General features: G+C 32.1%; 1 protein-coding gene across 3 annotated transcripts in view; it reads left to right on the forward strand.

Moving 5' to 3' along the window:
- Nucleotides 1–4,549: 4,549 nt before the first annotated feature.
- LOC117122576 (furin-like) overlaps nt 4,550–20,360 on the forward strand; it is a 30,706-nt gene continuing 14,895 nt past the window's right edge. For 2 of the 3 annotated variants that reach the window (XM_033268194.1, XM_033268196.1), the window contains exons 1-6: nt 4,550–5,539; nt 7,941–8,045; nt 14,809–14,910; nt 15,216–15,344; nt 17,582–17,658; nt 19,409–19,497. In XM_033268194.1, the coding sequence (XP_033124085.1) occupies nt 5,384–5,539; nt 7,941–8,045; nt 14,809–14,910; nt 15,216–15,344; nt 17,582–17,658; nt 19,409–19,497 (658 nt within the window). In that variant the 5' untranslated portion in view covers nt 4,550–5,383. The remainder of the gene's footprint in view (nt 5,540–7,940; nt 8,046–14,808; nt 14,911–15,215; nt 15,345–17,581; nt 17,659–19,408; nt 19,498–20,360) is intronic. The other variant, XM_033268195.1, reaches the window with a different exon arrangement.

Here is a 20,360-nt window from a genome sequence, read left to right on the forward strand (position 1 = left end):
TAAATGAAATCATGGTCATCAAATCGATTTATTGCGAGCTGGCACCCCTCACCTAATCATCGAACACACACCTCACTTCACCGTCACTCCCCACCCCATCAGCATCTCCCTCCATTTCATGATTCCACGTCACTGTCGATAAATTGATATAAATAATGAGAAGACAACACTTTGCAGAGAAACTTATGAAAATCGTTCGGGAACCAGCACGGGAAAAACATTTGATGAGGGCTCCATCACAGATTTTCCGGAAGCTCAAATGCTAGTTTGTGGCGTTTGACTATCAGTGTTTGGTTCTCACTAATCTGAAACGCGTTTGCACTTACATGTAAAGTCGTGTATCGCCATCTCATACACATTGAAAGTAAATCAAAAAAATACAGGTAATAGAAGTAACTTTGCTTTTTAAGAAAATTATTACTGCTTTTTTTTTTTTTTTTGAGAAAGTAGCGCTTTTTTAATGACTAACCCATTTATTTATTTATTCATTACAAGTTTGTCACTATAAATTAAAAATATATTTACCAGGGGCGTGACTAGAGATGACATGGGCTAAAGCCCAAAACACCAAGTGATCATCTCTAAATCCATGATGATCAGTAACAAATTCAATAAACTATAACAATGATATATTATATCAAGTCAAGCTTCCACCCAATCAATGGATCTTTGGACACCTGAGATGAACTTGGCCAGCCACCGATTCAGATAAAGATCCATCGATTGGAGTGAAGGCATGTGAATAAAATAATTGGTTAGTAAATACAATGCTACCACCGCCGGGCCTCCTTCGGGGTCCAGAGGTGGAGTCCTGGTGGGGGTCCAGGGGGAGAGGGCCCTGGCGCTCCGACGCACAGTGGGCCAGAATGAAGTCAAAGTGTGCCAAAATTCATTACCCATTACAGAAGCTAATCTAAACGAATATAAGACTTATCTGGAGGTTTGCATACCCGTAGATTTCAATAAAAGCATTTTCAAATCTATATGACGTCATTTATGACGTCATTTTTGTACTGTTTTCTGATTGGACGATGTCAGTTCTCATTGCAATACCAAAACAAGTTCATATTGCAATGATTTTTTAAAAGTTTAGGGAGGTTTGGGACAAAGGAACTTCTGTGGGAAACTTTTTGTATTTTCTATGACGTAATCAAAATACATTTTTCTGATTGGACCGGGCCAAAAGTGTTTTAGGCATAGGCCAACATTAAAATTTCTATTGTTAATCTTACAGTAAATATAAATGCTTTTTTAAAAATAAATCAAAATTGAAATCGAAATTAAAATTCATAATAATATACCAGACAGCCTAATTTTACATTTTTTAAATGTAAAATGTGTTTGCATCTGAGATTTCATGGAATTGTCAGACATTAAGCCTACACCAATGTCATGATATATTAATTCCGTCCTCAATCATGTTTGGCCTATATTGTAAAAGTATCGATAATGGTAGTTTTATGTTTTTTTTGATAATTCTCAGTGCAGTGTGAACAAAGAGGCTTTAAAAAGGAACTTTTGCTGTCCTCTTTGACAGGTATACTGTACTACCAGGATAGCAATGCTTTTTTGTACTCTTATTTTGGTGTAAGGAGGAGTCTCATTTTATTATGGAGCTACAAAGATGGACAATGTTTCATCTGTCGTGAAAGATTCCGGTTTGCGCCTCAGGGGTGACTTCAGAATTCGTCGGGGAGAAATAAAATGTGTATGTATTTTCTACACAAGTAGACTTTAATATCGATTCTTCTTGAACGCCCCTTGCAATGCTGCATAAAGAAGTTCAGTGCGTACATTTATGTCAACATCAACTGTCAACATCTCTTGTACTTTACTCTTGTGCGAACTCTCTGAAAGATCCTCTCATACTTCGTTAGGACGTCCCGGTTTGGGTTGTTTTTAAGTCTCTTGTGGGTTTTCTGGTGGTGTGGAAAGAATGTTTCTGTTCTGTGTCAAAACATTAATAACTTTATTCGAAAATGTTGTCAAGCCACGAGTTATTTTTTTAGAAACCCGGCAAACACGTGTTTACGTTCTAATAACGTTCGTGGCGAACGTTGTGGTTAGGTATGTCAAAAAATAACGTTTACACAACGTTGTAGGAACGTGCAAAAGTTTTGAAATTATGTTCAGTACGTATTTATGGTTCTACAAAATCAAGTTTTCAACACAAAACTGTAACGTTATTGTCACGTTATCATAACATAGTATTGTTTGTTGGGAAGGTCGTTACTACTCGCGTAGTACCGGTAGCTCATCTCTTCTTAAGTTGAAACAGGAAGCTTTTCAAAGTCTTGGGTGTCTTTGAACAAAGTTAAAAACAATTGACGCCTAGATATAGGCCTGCTGTAGATATTCATCTTCATTATGATATATATTTGGATTATTAGGCTGCTCAAAATTTAATAAAGTATTCTAAATAGCAACAAAATATTACAAGATTGGCTACTGTTAAATCACGAGCAGTTTGTCAATTTTTGGAGTGTTTTCCCTACGCTTTGCATGAACTGGTTGAGTAGAAGTACGTACATCCCTAGTGATTGTGGTTTGCTCTAATTAAACTGTGTCTCAAATGTGCGAAAACAAGACTGATAAAAGTGCATCTAGCTCGCAAAGTTGCAAAAAGTAGCAGCTAAATTTGGTACCATCATAAAGCTAAGGCTATACTGAAGATGGTGATGTAAAAATTAAAGCATGAATCCACATGAATCTAAATTTTCTCTCCTATTTTTCTAAAAATAGGTTTTTAAATATTTTTTTCTGCCGTTTAAACAACGATTTATTATTGATGCAAACTTCAAATTTAAACCAAAACATATATTTTTGTTCCCCAATTTATATACAAGAAACGTGTACATTTTAAAGTAATTCCGAATTTTCTGTAAGAAAAAAAACGTGTTTTGATATAATATAGTCAATTATAGCATTTGAAATATTTATAGAGAAATTTCCGACATTTGTTGAAAAATACCACCCTTAAAATTCGTTTAAATGTAAAATATTTTCAGGATAGATTCACCAGGGTATACCCTTCTTCAATCATGTGAAAAAAAGTGTAAAAGCCATAGTCACCAAAATGGACATTTGGCAAACTTTGATTTCGCCCTGGCCCACTGTGCGACGCCCTCCTAAGCATTTTAAAGCTCTTTTAAATCGACAGGGAGTTTCTGTTGACAAAGCAGTTACGGTAAGTAACAAAAAAATTAAAATGTTAAAGCCACGTAGAATTTGAGTTAATGTATATAGGCCTACATTATGTTTAATTTGAGCACTTGAACTATGTACACAAACATTTCATTTCTTAAACAAACAAAAATGAATAGGCATGGCCTGATAAATTTTTAGTAACGCGTCAGTGAATTAGGTATTCACGTAGGGTCTGTCTAACTCAAGCACTGCATGACAGTTTTTATATTTTAATAAAACCAATTTCTTTTAATTTTAAATGCATTTCCCCTGAATTCGTGATAATTCGTTACTTTTGTTACGCTAAATGCCTGAAAGGGTCGCGCCTCCACTCGACAGTGATTGATTTTACTTTGGGGTGTCCTGTCTCTTGTTTTTTTTGTACTTTTGTGATTGTTCTTCAAGTTTGCCGTTTCTGTTAATGTACATTTTAATTGTTTGGGACAAATGAATGAAATGAAATAAAAATTTATTATCATGCATGTGTTTCTGCAAAATGCGTGTTTAACCAAAATCATTTTGAAATGCGGGACCGTCCCGCACGATGCCAGACGGTTGGTAACTATGCTGTACTGTAATAAAGTTACAAATATAATAAATACAAATATAATAACTGGAAACATTGTAAAGCGTTAAAATATAATATAGCCTTTTTTTGAAACATCATGGATTGGATATAAGTGGATGGATGATGGATGGCATGATGGCATGATGCCTGGTGACGTGAATGAATGAATGAATAATACACTGTACCGGTACTGTAAATAAAAATAAAAATATAATAAAACTAAATAAATATTTTATCACAAAGGAAAATCAACAGTTGCTGGGGAAATATAGGCATATACAGTGGCGTAGAAACGTATTTTTTTATTGGGGGTGGGGATGATTGAAAATTCTTGGAATTGACATAAAATTACTGATGTCGTACACACCCTTCTGTGTGAAAATGTGGCTTGCTTCAAGCACAGGGCTTAGATTGATACCAGATAAAATAAATTTGTTATCAAAATTAATACATTATGCTAATTTTCATCTTTGTAAGCGCATAAGACATTGCAAATTATTTCTGTGACAGTCTTTTGAAGTGTGTGAAGCTCCATTTTATCCCATACATAGTCAAAATATTGGGAGGGGGATGATGCAATGGACCATCCCCCCCTTGTCAAATATTGGGGGGATGTATCCCCCATCCCCCCGGGATCTACGCCTATGGGCATATAAGCATATAATTATTACTGTTCTCGGCGGCCAAACTTTGCGTCGCACAAGTCAACGCGTTTCGGATTGTTTTGAGACTTTCCAAACCACACAGAAATGGTAAAGCACAGAACCTATAAATTAATGACGTCATTTTAAAATACCAGTATTTGAGGTTTAGGTAAAAGTGCTTCTTCCGTGTTCGGTTCTGGGGTCTGTGTGGGTTGTTCCTCATTTTCCTTCTTTTTCATAGTCTGATTTAACATTTTTTGGCTAGAGTTAAGGATGTTAATCATATAATGATATATGCCGTATGATGGTGTTGTTACAGAGGAGGACGTTGCTTACTAGGCTACTAGGCTTGTTGTTATTCTTCTAGCCTACTCCTATTACCAGGCCTGCTTGCTACTACCAACCCTGCGGAGCAGCAGCATTCCAGCTGTCCTCGTTGCACGGCCTACTCAATCAGGTAGACACTATCTTCTATTAAACAACTACACATTAAACACGACTTACCAGATCAAGTGTGGCCTATCACATGCTCGATCGTTACGACGGTATTTATCATAAAGCTTTTTTGTTACCGACCAGGATATGATTTGCATCGATTTTTAAAATAAAATAGACAAATTTTACTATTATTACTTAGTGCCAATGATAGAGTCAGGGCCAAGCAACAACGACGAAGGAGGGTGCACTTAAGTGGCGGTGAACGACATGTTCTGATTGTACATCATTGGATTTGAAATATGGTATGGTTTTATTTGTAAATGAATTTGGTAGTTGGCCCTGCTGGCTTGCAATCTTTGGGTGAGTGTATCCAGCTCAACAAAAAGAAAGACTGTTATCCTGCATTGTATATAATAGGCCTATGCACAACACGTTTTAGAAAATTATGGTCGAGACCTATAATATTTCTGAAAACTGACATTTATAAATTTTAACCAAAGAAATTAACATTAGTGGTAAGCCCACCCCTACGATTTCTTCAGTATCAATGATGGAATACATTTGGCCTGTACTATGTTTACTACTTTGGACTTGCATTTGTGAATCAGTTTTGTTTGTGAATGAGTACGCAGTTCATATTGATGGAGGTCTTGAGACGGCAAATTCTGTTGCTGCAAAATATGGCTTCATCAATCTTGGAGAGGTAGGTTGTCCTTGCATTAAGAAATTGAGAATGTTTATGCAGTAAATTAAAAATAATTGTACATATTTTAACCAACCTTGTGCACTTCATTAATTGTATTTTATTGAGACAAAATGTAGACTAAAATACTGTACACAGGTGGAAATTATAGTACACAAAATTTCTTTAAAAATCAGACCTTATTTTTAAAATGCATGAATAGATTTTCTATTTTTTTTGCATGGGAATATACCATGTCCAGGCCATTCTATTACTGTACTGTACTGTTATTCAGCCTGGGTCTTTCCAAATGCTTTTGAAATGATTGTTTCAGAATAGCTAACTAAATCAAAAAAATTGTGAACACTTCTGTTTTGATATATGACCAGAATCCTTCAATAATTATGTGAGAATTTGTACGAAATTTTTCACGTTCTGCAGTTGAGTCATTCTGAAGATCATTTATATCTTCTTAACATCAACGGCTGAGTGGCATTTGGGCACATATCCATTAATCAGAACAAGCATGACATGTCAGAGATGTTATTCATCTCGGTACAACTATTATACTAATTCATGCACCTGTCTCTTATACACATCTAAAATGGCACATTCGTTAAAGTAGATTACAATAACAAATCTGTGGTTTGACATACGTCATAAGATAGTATGAAACAAACTCCAAAAAAGTTCTATCTCATCTTATATTGTCTTACTATCTTATGTCAGATTTTGATAATACTGTATTTATAGTTCGTTGAGATATTAAAATTTTACAAAAATAATAAAAATGATGGTATTACATTTATGCATAAATTGCATTGTAAGAATGCACAATTTTAACACCCTACAATATGTGGGATGTAGAATTTGTGCATTATAATTAAAACATTTGAATAGGAAGAGTGCCTCCATATGGTTTTATTAATTTAATATTATTTATTTGTGAGTGAAACAGTGAGAGAGATACCTGCTGTTGCATACGATTTCCTTACAATTCATTGATAGTAGCCAGTGATAACAGCCATTTAATTAATGATAAATATTGATACAATAAATAAACTCTAAGGTGTTAGGAATCAAACCATCTGCAATAACAATTTATTATTACAACTCGTATAAAAAATGTATGCCCTTTGACTGTGGTTGACTTGACCAATAATATAGTAATTTCAGTATCAAAGTCTAGTTCAATGTCGGATAATCATTTAGAGTTGAGCCAGTGGGTAGATAGAATTTGTACTCATAAATTATAATCTGCCATTTCTATAGAGAGCTGTACATAATACAGTCTTGGTGCGAAGCTGTGCAAACTGTACTGGAGGTACACTGTAATACCGTAAAATCTTGAATAAGCCCAGTGGGCTTAATCTTAAGATGAAGCCCATCTGAAATTGAAACCCCCCTCTTTAGTTTGCAAAATTAGCCTCGAAAAGAAGCCCATCTTGGAAAGAGGCCCATGGGCAAGTAGATTTACATATTGTTGTACATACAGAATACTGAAATAAATTTTGATTATCATATTTCATGTTTTTTTTTATATTGTGTTCATTGTGTGAAACACTGAACTGAAACTAAAATTTTGGCAAAGACAAACCAAACCAGTCACTCGTCGCAAATTGTGTTTCAGAGAAAATAGCAAAAACATGTTTAAATGTAAAATTTTTTAAAATCTATTTTATTTCACTAAACTAAGGTTTATATATTTATACATCATGCTGTGCTGTTATTTTTCCGAATTTCAATGTTAAAACAACACTTTTTAATGATTAATAGTTTCTGCATGGGAAATGCCTACTGTACAATCATAAACTTTGAAGGCTGATTTCTCATATATTGTTCTTTAAACAGCTGTATGCTTAAATGCTTGTAACTTCAGAAGGAAATGTCGGATTTGAACGATTTTCTTACCATTTTATAGCTCTTATTTTACTCTTTAACACTACATTAATAACTCAGAATCGATTTTTGCGAAGAGTGACTGGTTTGGCTTGTCTTTGCTGCAATTACATTGATAAATTGATTTCTGTATAAATTAAAATTAACATGAAATAATGAAAATGTAAAATTACATTGAAGTAGTGAAACCTACTTAAAAGGTAAAAATAAATATACACTGCTTAATTAAAACAGTGCCTGTATTGTAAGTTTTTTTAACTAGTCTACTGTAGTACCAGTACTTCCTGGTTTAACTAACTGTACTGTATTAGTAGTGCACCCGTATTGCATTGTGAAAAGCATTCAGTCAGCTAATCAGTGGTCACAATATGCAAGGTTGTAATTTAGAAAAGATAGCTAGAAAACCAGTTATACGGATTAGGCCTACAATGTTGTAGTAGAAAAAAAAATGGCAATTTTTTTAACAATGTTGAAGATGTAAGAAATTGATTTTATTTAATTTTTCTTATTTTTTCTTTCATAGATTATTGAAAATCACTTTCATTTCGTAGACAGTCGGCCGCGGGAACGCCGTTCACTACATAAAAGTAATGATTATCATGTACAAAAATTAACACAAGATTCACAGGTTTGTATTTTTTGGGCAATATTTATTCAACTGGAAAAAGTATGTTTTTTTTATAATTATATAACAATAATAAACAGTAAGAAAGCAAAAAGCACTTTGAGACTAGTTGAGAGTTTATTAGGGAGCTTTCGATTTGTGCGACGACGCGATGCTAGAACGGAATCACTCATGCGTGACCGTCCTGCCGGGCATCCTGCGTTCTCAGCATGCGTAGATTTGGCCAAATTGTGTCTTGGAATCCATGCGACGAGGAGAACTTAACATGTGCAGATGACTTTTAGTGACGTCATTACGTTCTACGTCCTACAGTAATCCGCAATCGAAAGTTCCTTATCACAAGCTTCCTTCCATATACAGAGTACAGTATCTGTCTCTTATACACATCTAGATGTGTATAAGAGACAGGTCTTACTATCTTATGTCAGATTTTGATAATACTGTATTTATAGTTCGTTGAGATATTAAAATTTTACAAAAATAATAAAAATGATGGTATTACATTTATGCATAAATTGCATTGTAAGAATGCACAATTTTAACACCCTACAATATGTGGGATGTAGAATTTGTGCATTATAATTAAAACATAACAATAGGAAGAGTGCCTCCATATGGTTTTATTAATTTAATATTATTTATTTGTGAGTGAAACAGTGAGAGAGATACCTGCTGTTGCATACGATTTCCTTACAATTCATTGATAGTAGCCAGTGATAACAGCCATTTAATTAATGATAAATATTGATACAATAAACTTCATCAAGTGAATGGTAAGTGGAGTAACATGCAGTTTCTATAGTATAAAAAAAAAAAGGCATCTATAGTAAACGAAAGAGCTAAACAAAAAAACCCAAAAGAAACAAGGATGTCTCGAATTGCCACTTTTTGCTTTCGTAATGTAATCTACAGTATTCGACTAGTAACAGTACATATTATTAAAGAATGGAAGATAATCAATAGTAACTGGGTACGGTAGTTTTATTCATGAATTAATTCCTGAAAATGAACAGATTAATTGTGAAATATTGAATCATAATTTCTTTTATCATATGCTTCAGAGTTCGTTTTATTATTCTCTTACAAATTAAGTGTTGTTTAACAAAAAATAATATTGACCTAGTTACACAATACATGGTGTTGAATAACTGTGTTAGACAAACAGGAGATGAAAATGCTGAGTTTTTCAGGCTCAGGAGGGAAAAAAATCTTAATGAGATATACTGTACAGATTTTTGAATACTATATTTAAAAACTTGGGGGAAAAGTGGAAAAAAAGGGTGGATACGCTCCCTTTACTCCACTCCAGTTTTTAAATATTCAAAAATGTGTGCAGTATCTCATTAAACATGCCAGAGTTTTTTATCAAGTATGCTTTTTGTGTCTTTGAAAAATCAGTTGTACAACATGTATCAATTTTTTTCCCTCTAGACCCTAGCTTTTAGATAAGAAAGTTTATTCAGTGGATTATCTTGAATAATCAGACTATACTTCGGCTGCTGTGAATTAATGAGATTTTTTTGTGCTGAAATATTTTTTTAAGTCCTAAAAATTTACTGTAGTCTTATGAAGGAATGTAATGTAGTTTATCTGAATTCAGTAGATGTACGTTTGTCACCTCTTTAACGACAGCTTTGATAGTTTCAAGTCGTTAAACATACCATATTTATTATGTGAGAATTTGTACGAAATTTTTCACGTTCTGCAGTTGAGTCATTCTGAAGATCATTTATATCTTCTTAACATCAACGGCTGAGTGGCATTTGGGCACATATCCATTAATCAGAACAAGCATGACATGTCAGAGATGTTATTCATCTCGGTACAACTATTATACTAATTCATGCACAGTTTAAACAAGGACTTATAACTGTTTAAAACCAGGATAGGAAGCTGGCTGGTTATAGTCATCTGACTTGAATTAGCCTTATGTGTGGTATTGTTATGCTAATGAGCCAGATAAACACAATCTACACATGCTCAGAAAAACCAAAACTTTTCTTAGGCACACCAAAGAATATATATAGATCTACAGGTATCTATATTCTTTGGCCACACTGCATATCGGCTAGCCTTACAGCTAGGCATTCTAATCTGTTTTGGGTCTTTTTTCTGCATTTTTATAAGCGGTTAGACATGGCCTAGGCCTGGGCCCAAGCTATGGGCTATGTGATTTGTAATACTACAAAACAAAATCACATCAATTTAAAATCAAATTTGTGAAAATACTTGCCTTATATCTTAACTAGCAGGTGATTTTATTGGTAGATTAGTTTGTTTTTAAGTGTGTAAGTATGATTGATTTGCATGCCAAGTGAAATTAGTACCCTTATTTTGCATTGTTTTACCGTACCGTAATTCTCGACTAGGCCTAGCTGTACACCTAGCCGATATGCAGTGTGGCTAAGGAAAGTTTTGTTTTTCTGAGCATGTGCAGTCTGTGCTTATCTGGCTCATTAGCATAACAATACCACACATAAGGCTAATTCAAGTTAGACGGCTTAAACCAGCCAGCTTACTATCCTGGTGACAGTTATAAGTCCTTGGTTCAAGCGTTTGTACAGTTTGCAACTGTGCAAGAAATATCTTGCACCATTTGCAATGGCAGCCAGCACAGTAGGAAAAATGTGTAAGGATTTTTTACTCAACTTGCAAACTTTACAAGAAGAGATTTATGGATTTTGAAACAAATTTTGGAAAATTTTGAGCAAGGCGATGTGGATGGTTTGTCGCTGTTGGGACTTTTAATCGTAAGGTCGGGGTTTTGAGTCTGGGAATAAGTGGCTCGAAATGGCTCCGAAATTTTCTTCCCCTTATATATCCTTTCCTGTGAATTTTTCATCTCCAAATTTATGACCATCTACAGAATAGGATTTGAAACAGCTGCAGCTTGAAAATTGTCGGGTCCTTGTATCTTGACCACTGGACATATTTAAATCAAAAGCGTACTGTGTATTGTATGTACTTATGTATCAGTATTGGCCTAAAGTAATATTTTCTTATTAAGTTATAAATTCATTTAAACTTCATGTTTATTAAAATTGTATAAAAAGTTCTTGCACAGTTTACAAAAACATGCAGTTTACAACAACATTCCTGTAACAAATAATGCAGGCAGCGTAAAACTTTGCAAGATACAGTATCTTGCAATTTTGTCCTGTTGAATTCTGGGCTTCATCAAAAACCAACTACAATTTGCAAACACTATCAAAACTCTTGGATTATTTAAATCATGTTGAGCTCTATTTAAAGTCAGTTATTTCTTCCATTTCATATTACTGTCAGATGTTGAATCATTACATTCCATGTACTCAGTTGACCTTTGGCATATAACCACTAATCAGAATTTTTTAGAGTTTAAAAGTGAAAGTAGTAAATTACAGGCAAACACTTGAATAATAAATAAAATTGCATACTTAAACAATTGATGCCTTTAAGGATGTAAATTTACATACCAGTATGTAAATGTACAATAAGTTATCAAAAAACAACACTGAGATTCTTCCAATTCAATAGGTCTGGTGCAGGTAAAATATTGGTTCCATTCAAAAGATATGAATTTGATTTTTCTAATATATATTTTTAATACCTCCATTCTGATGCCAGATCCTGAAAGTGAGAGTAAAGCTTAGACAGTGGTAGCAATTTTCAGCTTTCTATCATGTTTAGAAATGAAATTATGGCCTTTTAAAAACAGTCAAAATCATTTTGATATTTTGCAGAATGGAAAAGAGGCATGACACATAAAATTGGAAAAGCCATAAATATCAATCCCTTTGGGATATTCTGTTGAAACTTTTCAGCACATCCTTTTTGTGTTTTGCTTAAATTTTCAGTGAAATTTAAAATGGTCACCAGGGTTAAGTCATGGAAACTGGGTGATTTTGTGTGGAATGACTCTGCTATGCATCATACATTTTTTACTAAAACTGTTAAAAACATACCAAAATAATTCCTTGGTGACTCATCATTGATGCCATCACCAAAGTGCATACAATGCACAACGTGCCATCTCTTAAGTGCATACACATAACATGTCATCACATAACATGTCATCTCTTAAATGCATACACATAACATGTTATCATTTAAGTGCATGCATTAGTCATCTATATCATGAGACCTCAACTAGATATATGCATTTTTGATGAGTACTATACTTTTATTACTATTCTGTGAGATATTAGGTAATTATATGGAAAGGAATTTGTGGCACTGTCATACAGTAGAACTTTGATTTTATTGATTTTATTTGTTATAATTGTTTCCACACCAACAGCGATAAATTGTCACGGACATGATGATTAAAATATAACAATATAAATATATATGTAGAATTAAAAATATAAATATTATTGCATTTTTAAGCATAACAAGGATATTTAAAAAAAATATCAATATCGCCATTCTTTAAAACATATGACTTATAAAAAGATGCAGACTAACAAATTTATTTTTCCACAAGCTTTCGACCATGCAGTGATCTTCATCAGGTGAATGATACATTCACCTGGAGATACAGTAGGCTACAGCCTCCACATCACCTCGGGGCAATACATTTCACCATTCCCCTCATGAGCAGTCAGTATTTATATACTATTGGTTTAATAAATGTTTCAAGTTATTATCATTTACTACACTGTTTACCATCAATAACATTTCATTTTTTTTGTCATTTTGCTGAAAATAAGAAAACAAAATTGAATTTTTATTTCTTTTCTGCCCTCTGACGGTCTTTAAAAAAATAAGTTCACTATTAAACAAGGTATTAAACAAATCTTGTCTAATTTTTCATAAAGGTATATTAAAAGATTGTTAATTGCAGCATCACTTATATTTTTAAAATAATTTTGTGCAATATAGATTTATAACCTTTAACATTTAAAGGTCAATTAACAAGTCCGCAGAGGTTTATGGTTATTATTCATTTCATCATTTCATTTATTTATTCGACGAACATTTACAGTTACACAATGACAATAATATACAATGTAAAAAAAAAAAAAAAAAAAAAAATTGAAATGCTGGGCTGGGGTAGCTTAAGCAAAGTACATTGCTATAAATCAGATAAGCCAGCTACCCCTTAAAATAATTAAATAAAACAATTAAATAAATTATAATAGAAAATTACAAATTAGGCCTATTTAAGATTTCATCATATTTACAATATTAAACATATAAGAAAACAGAACAGAAAAACCAAATCGTCAGTCCAAAAGGGGGAAAAAAAAGTCAATAATTCAAATTAAGTAGAATTAAGAAGATTAGAACATAGAGAAGACAAAAATGACACAATGAGTCACCAATTAACTCATACTTAAGATGATCAGGTAGAGTAGTCCATAAACAAGGGAAGATGAAGATTGCAGTGTTAATTATGGTGAAAAGTAAGCATATCTGGGTGTCTAGAATTAACTAGGATACTGTATGTTGAATAACAACTTACTGGTAATACCTTTTATTTATGCTTACCACAGCAACTTCCTTTTTCTCTGTATTCAGAGCGGTAGGAGAAATATTTTAATTACTGTACTACTATGGGTTAAACTGTACATGGGTTACGTTTACATTTACATATTTGCATGAAAATTGTTTTATAAATGGCACACATCACATCAATGGTGCATTTACAGTAAACTATAAAAATCAAAATTGTTAAAACCCAGCAAAATCTAAACAGCACAAAAAAGGACGGTAAGATTAGAAAGAATTGAGAACAGTCTCCCTGTTCAAACTAAATACATGTAAAACACAATTTGTGAAAAAAAGTTTACCATTCCTTGGATAAACTTTAATTTAAGGAAGTATAAACAGAAAATAAAAAGGCAAATTAATACCAGGAAATACTTAATGAAATGAACCACACCAAAATAAGTTATCTACATATTAAACCACATAAAAAAATACTGTGAAAGGTTCTTTAATGTATAGACTTCAAAGGTTTTTTGAAACTTACATGAAAGTAAAAAAACCTAAGAAGAAAAAAAAAAGTTAATGAATCTTTCACAGTATATTCATCTAATGACTAGATGAAATTCTTCCAAGCACATAAATAATGATGATGAGGTACAGAAATGCAATGTACGGGTATAATGAGGCAGAAAAAGGAAATGTGCATTGGCCTACGACAGCATGGCATTGTTATTTCTCTGATGAGGAGTTCTAGTAGTACCCTGCAGATTGTGTGCTTTATTGCTGATTGACTGCATTTTTCAAGGGTTTCAGCAAGTACTGTACATTACTACCAATACCATTTTCATACGTATGAATGACACGTGCCATCCTTGCGACAGTTCCATATGAACTCGTGGCGAAAACCCAATTGTGTATTGTTAATAACTTACGCCACTGTGTACAGTGTTTAAGCATGGAGGATATTTTCTCCATGATTTAAGCATGTTTTAATATATTCTACTGCCTCTATTATACTGCCCTTATTGGAGCTTTTGAGATTACGAGAACTTTTTTATATTGAATTGTTATTTTCATTGCTAACTTGTTTGTTGTGGTAGGTTTAAAGGTTCAGGAAGCTATTCCTATTTTTGTCAACTACAGTAAGCACTGTTTTTAAGAAAATAATACAGTACATGAATTATGAATATAGTAACATCCTTTAACATATTATGCTAAATGACATTTGAGTTGTTCTTATTGTATGTTGTATTAATATGATAGTATTATACAATTTTATCAAATAAAAATAATTATCATGTAAATGTTTTTTTTAAATGTTTTTTTAATGTTACTTTAAAATGGTTATTTTTAGGTGAAGTGGATAGCTCAACAAGAAATACTAGTTCGTAAGAAACGGGGTTATGAAACCGAACCAGGGTTCAATGACCCCAAGTGGCCTAAGCTCTGGTACTTGGTATGTAATGTATGATGTGTAATTTTTTTTTTAAATAAAAAAAAAAATTTTTTAACTAAATTGATCTTGAAAATTATTGTGAAATTGAGACATTTTAAAATCCTTTTTTATATTACATTATTGTGTAATTTTGACACTGTATGAACTTTATCTCATCTCATGTTTTGAAGTTGAAAGCACATAACTATAATAAAAAATCATAATCTAAACATTAAAAACTAGTGATAATTGTACTGCACAGTGGTATATTAGGCCTTGGGTCAAATACACTTTTATTTTGTTATGGAATTTACTTTCTGCTCTAGCATCGAGCAAGTGGTCTTGACATGAATGTCCTACAGGCCTGGAGTAGAGGCTATACCGGAGACGGTGTAGTGGTGACCATTTTAGACGATGGTATTGAACGAATGCATCCTGATCTTTCCATGAACTATGTAAGTTTGTTTCAAAGATAATACTGATATTATTATTACAAATAGATGGTACTTACTGTAGCAATTAATAGTTATAATTATGGATTATTTATTAGTATTGTTAATATGTTTTTATTATTATTATTATTATTATTATTATAATCATTATTGTAGTACTATGCTATTACTAAGAATTCCACGAATTATGAATAAAATTATGTATTACTTTTATTATTATAATGTTAATACTATTTTATATTTCTTCTTGTTAAACAGGTTATCATTACCTCCATATCAATTATTTAAACATAGTTTGACTTTTGAGTGTAATACATTCTATAATATTAATATAATAGAAAGCCTTATTTTCAATATTTTTCAGGATAATATATTTCAGTATTATTATTATAATAATTATTGTTGGTGTTATTATTATTATTATTATCCTCATCATAATCAAATTCATAATTTACAATCAGTCATATAAATATACAACCAACATTAAATATGCTTGTAAGAATATTTTATACTGTTTGTTCGCTTAATACTTCAAAAAAATTTTAGGATGCAGTTTATTCTGCAAGAGTACTTTACTCAAAATGGTTTATAAACATCAAAATTTTTGATGCACATTTCCATTTTCTGGTTGAATTAACACAACTGGATCATGTCATACTGCCACTTAATCTTGTTTTGTTACGAGCCTGTTGCGGGTTTGCACATCAACTGACTGTTAATACTGCCTTCGGGAGATGCATGTAATCATAGCAGTAATATATTTTATTCCCAGAAATGCAAAACCAAATATTCATATTTCAGCTCAGAAGTCTGATTTTATAGGTATTTTATCTGTGATAAAGTCTGAAGAAATATTTAGTGTTCAATTAAAATACTGAATAGCTAATTTTTAAATGAAAGAAGTGTTTTTAAAAGTGAAGAATTCAATATTTGGATCAGACCTGTAAACAATTTTTTTTAGTTCTCCTATTATCATGAAAATTATTATAATGTGCCACTGACACCAAACGTTTGTACACTGAGTGACATATAATTAGCTCAATAGTTCTCTGGAAAAACAATTTACATAAATATCTCGGGGCTCTTATACACATCTAGATGTGTATAAGAGATGTGGGAGGGAGTGTGTGGGATGTGGGAGATGTCTGAAATTGATTTAGAAAAAAAAAAATTTAACTGTTTATTATAAATGTTTTACAATTTTCAGATTTTATCACATGTATATCTTTGATGTTAACATATTTGTTAAAATATATTTTTTTATAATATATATTTATTTAATTTGTATTTTTAAATTTAAAAAAAATGTAATAATGTTTCGATTTTTCTGTAGTTGCTCAAGCATTTTATTCATGAATTAACTTGTGAACTATTAGGCCTAAAAATGGTTTTGTTGCCCAAATCTAGATTTTATTTACTATATCTAGGCATAATTCTGGGGTTTATTAAAAAAAGTCAACCCTAGTTTTTCAAGATTATATGTCATTTGGTCTTGGGCAACTCAGATTTTTTTGGCCTAATATGATTCTTCTGAGTTACTATTTGTTATATACAGTAGATGTTGATTTGCTATATTTTGGATACAACAGCATGCTAAAATGTGTACTGTATATGGTCGTTATTTAATTGTGCCCTATTATTTTATTTACTATATAGATGCATTACCGTATTTATTTGAATAAATGCCCAACTGTGAATACGCTCCCCCTTCCCCCAGATGCTCATTTGGAATAAATGCTTCCCTCGAATAAATGCACCGGGATGTTATTGTTTCTTTGAATAAATGTATGCGCCCCCCTCCCTCCTAAATGACTGTAAACAAAACTAATGAAAGCAACATCATTCTCAACACATTCTATTAATATTCTACTCCAGTAGAATTACATTTTTCTAAAAGTGGTTGGGATCAATAAGTCTTTATGATCATGTATAACACATTTTGGCGCTAACATTTACTTTGAAATGAAGGGCGTTTATTTGAGTATATACAGCACTTTCTATTTTACACCAAAAAAAAAAAAAAAAAAAAAAAAAGCGCCTCCTTTGATTAAATGCCTCCCTTGAATATACGACCCTCGAAAAACCCTTCTCAACAATCAAAGCCCTGGCATGTGTATTTGAATAAATACGGTATTGGAGTGTCTGTTGCTTTGTTTAGCATGATTGTATTCAATTGCTTTCAATTCAATTTGTCCTATGTTATATTGTATAGATGTTCATTTGCTATGTGTGTTATATAGGATCAAGTAGCAAGCTATGATGTAAATGGTGAGGATTCGGATCCAACCCCTAGGTACAATCCGTCCAATGAGAACAGGTCTGACATCACATTCATCTTGTATTTTTTAAAATTTACTTCTATCATTTAAAGGTTGAGATTGGTTTTAAAAAAAATATCAAAACTATCTATGGATAAGGGAAATATAATATTGTACAATAGTAATTGTTCATTATAAAAATATTAATAGTTTTAATAACTACTAATAATAGACATTAAAAAATAATGTAGAAATTAGTAATAATAATACAGTAATAACATAAAAATGGATAATTCGGTGGTAATGGTCATAGAGTACCTTACATTCAAATGTAATTTAGGCTGTTGCAGTTATTTAGTTGTCGAAATGTTATGCTTTCTGCATTATATTGAGCAGCATGCTAGTAATGTCGTATCACAGCATTTATGCATGACTGTAGTGTTGTTTTGTTGCTGAGTATTTGTATATTTTCCTTGCTGACTGGTTTCTAAAGGTAGTCAATATGGGTCTTTTATTCCATTGTATTTTTCCTTTGCATTTGCACAACGTTCCAAAGGATGCAAAAGCTAGTACGGATTTGAATGATCATGACGATTTCCCAGATCCACGAAAGACAGCTAACAATGTCAACAGGTTGGCACAGATTCTTACTCACATTGATGGAATTTAGGTGTGGGGTGGAGTGGTATAACTTTCTGGTTAAGATGTTCACTTTATAAACCTTATATGTATTTATAATTAATAAATATTGTTTACCCTCATAAACATAAACATTAGATAAGATTAAACATTCTATAATTTTTAGAGTGTTACAACATTAGCTATTTAAACAGGTACAATATAATTCTTTATTTGAATATTCATTATGTGGTTCATTTGCATATATAGTATATATATTTTCATACATCTTTATTAATCTTAATAGTATGAATGCAACAACCTGTAGGTCCACTGATAATTTTTAGATAACTTAGTATAAAACATATAAAGTAAATATAAAACAAATAAAGTAAGACTCATCATTGTAATTCAATATTTCGACCTTTTATTAGATCATCATCAGGAATGAATAATATGTCAAAATTGCAAACAGATTCCAGAAGAATTACAGAAAATATATACTGTAATATATTTACTTTTTTCATTGGGAAATTTTCTGTAACTCTTTTTAAATATCTGAATACAACAATATATTGATGAACTGTAATATTATATTTACTGTAACACTACATAAATGTTCAAGTTGCAATGAAATAACATTTTTTAAAAGGGAGAAATGAAACCTATTGTTGATTGATTGCTTGATTAATAGATTATTTTACAGTATTTAAATTAACGTACTAATGTGGCACAGTGGCAAATCTTTGTGCTTTGATTCGAAAGCTTGAGGGGGTTCGAGTTTGAGACTGGTCACTTTAGTGTCCATAGGCTCATTTTCTGTGTCTGTGATTTAAGTGGGTTAATATCTAGTAACAGCTATTAATGTGCCGATAAATAGCTGCACCATTATGGAATACTCACCAGGGGCCAAGTTTTGTTTCGTAGACATTGGATGTTGAGACAATATGTTTTGAATAAACATAATATGGGCCTTGGCCTTATGGACTGTATACACTTAAATATCCATAAATCAAACATGACCTTGTTCAGCAAATAGAGACTCTTTTATTCATATTTATTTATTAGAATATATTAAAAAAAACATCAGATTAAAAGATCTCTTTGCAAAGGATTTTCATCAAGCTCACTAAAATCAATATCTTATAATGTGGGATGGCCACTTACTGTTTTTTAATTCAAATTTATTAGGCATGGAACACGCTGTGCCGGGGAAGTAGCAGCCATTGCAAATAATGGTATATGCAGTGTAGGGGTCGCATACAATGCTGGTATAGGAGGTATGTGCTATTTAAGGAATATTATAATGCTATCAGCATATTTATTAAGGATGTACTGTAGCTTCGCTGAATGTCACAAGATAAGACAATCTCTCTGTATTCTCAAATACATTGCACAAAAAGGTGTTTAATTGCACAATATTCCTGTGTTTAAAAAAACAAAGGAAAGTATTAATATATTTGTTTATTTTACATAGACATGAATAACTAATCTAGGATGTAACTGTTGTGATTGTCGCAAGATAAGGCAATCTGTGCATAGCTTGTCTTCCTGCCTCAAATACATTGCAAAAAAACATGATCAATTGCACAATATCCCTGTGTTAAATGAACAATAGAAAGCAATAATTATTTAAATTATCTGTACTGAATAAGCATTAATAATAAAACAAATACTTAATTATTGAGATTATGATGAGTTGAATGAATGTATGAAAGTGAATTTATTAAAAGTTAATTTTTGTAAATTTAAAATTTGTATTATAGAAAACCAAGCTATCATATTTTTTGTATTATAATTTAAAAATTTTATGATAACTTAGTGGTGATGCAAGGTCAGTGTTAGCCTGGGTTTCAGGCCCTAATTTTGGGTTACTCACTCTTTATTGCACTTAGTGCGCTCCATACCTATTTTAATTGGCGTCCCATACTCGATTTCTTTTTTTTTTTCGGATTAGGGCCTGGGCAAACGATCCATGCGTACGATTTCCCACATCAAATTCGATGTGGGATATTGTATGCATGACTGATTTTGTAAACCACGTGATTGGCTTACTTCATGCATATTAATTAATCTTGGTAAATTTTCAAAATTGAAGATGCGGATGTCTCGACTAGGACAAGCTAACCAGCTCCCTTCTGCC

This window comes from Anneissia japonica, unplaced genomic scaffold (genome assembly GCF_011630105.1).
Source record: "Anneissia japonica isolate Jap-2015-1 unplaced genomic scaffold, ASM1163010v1 scaffold1889_len2455224_cov183, whole genome shotgun sequence".
Classification (NCBI taxonomy): domain Eukaryota; kingdom Metazoa; phylum Echinodermata; class Crinoidea; order Comatulida; family Comatulidae; genus Anneissia; species Anneissia japonica.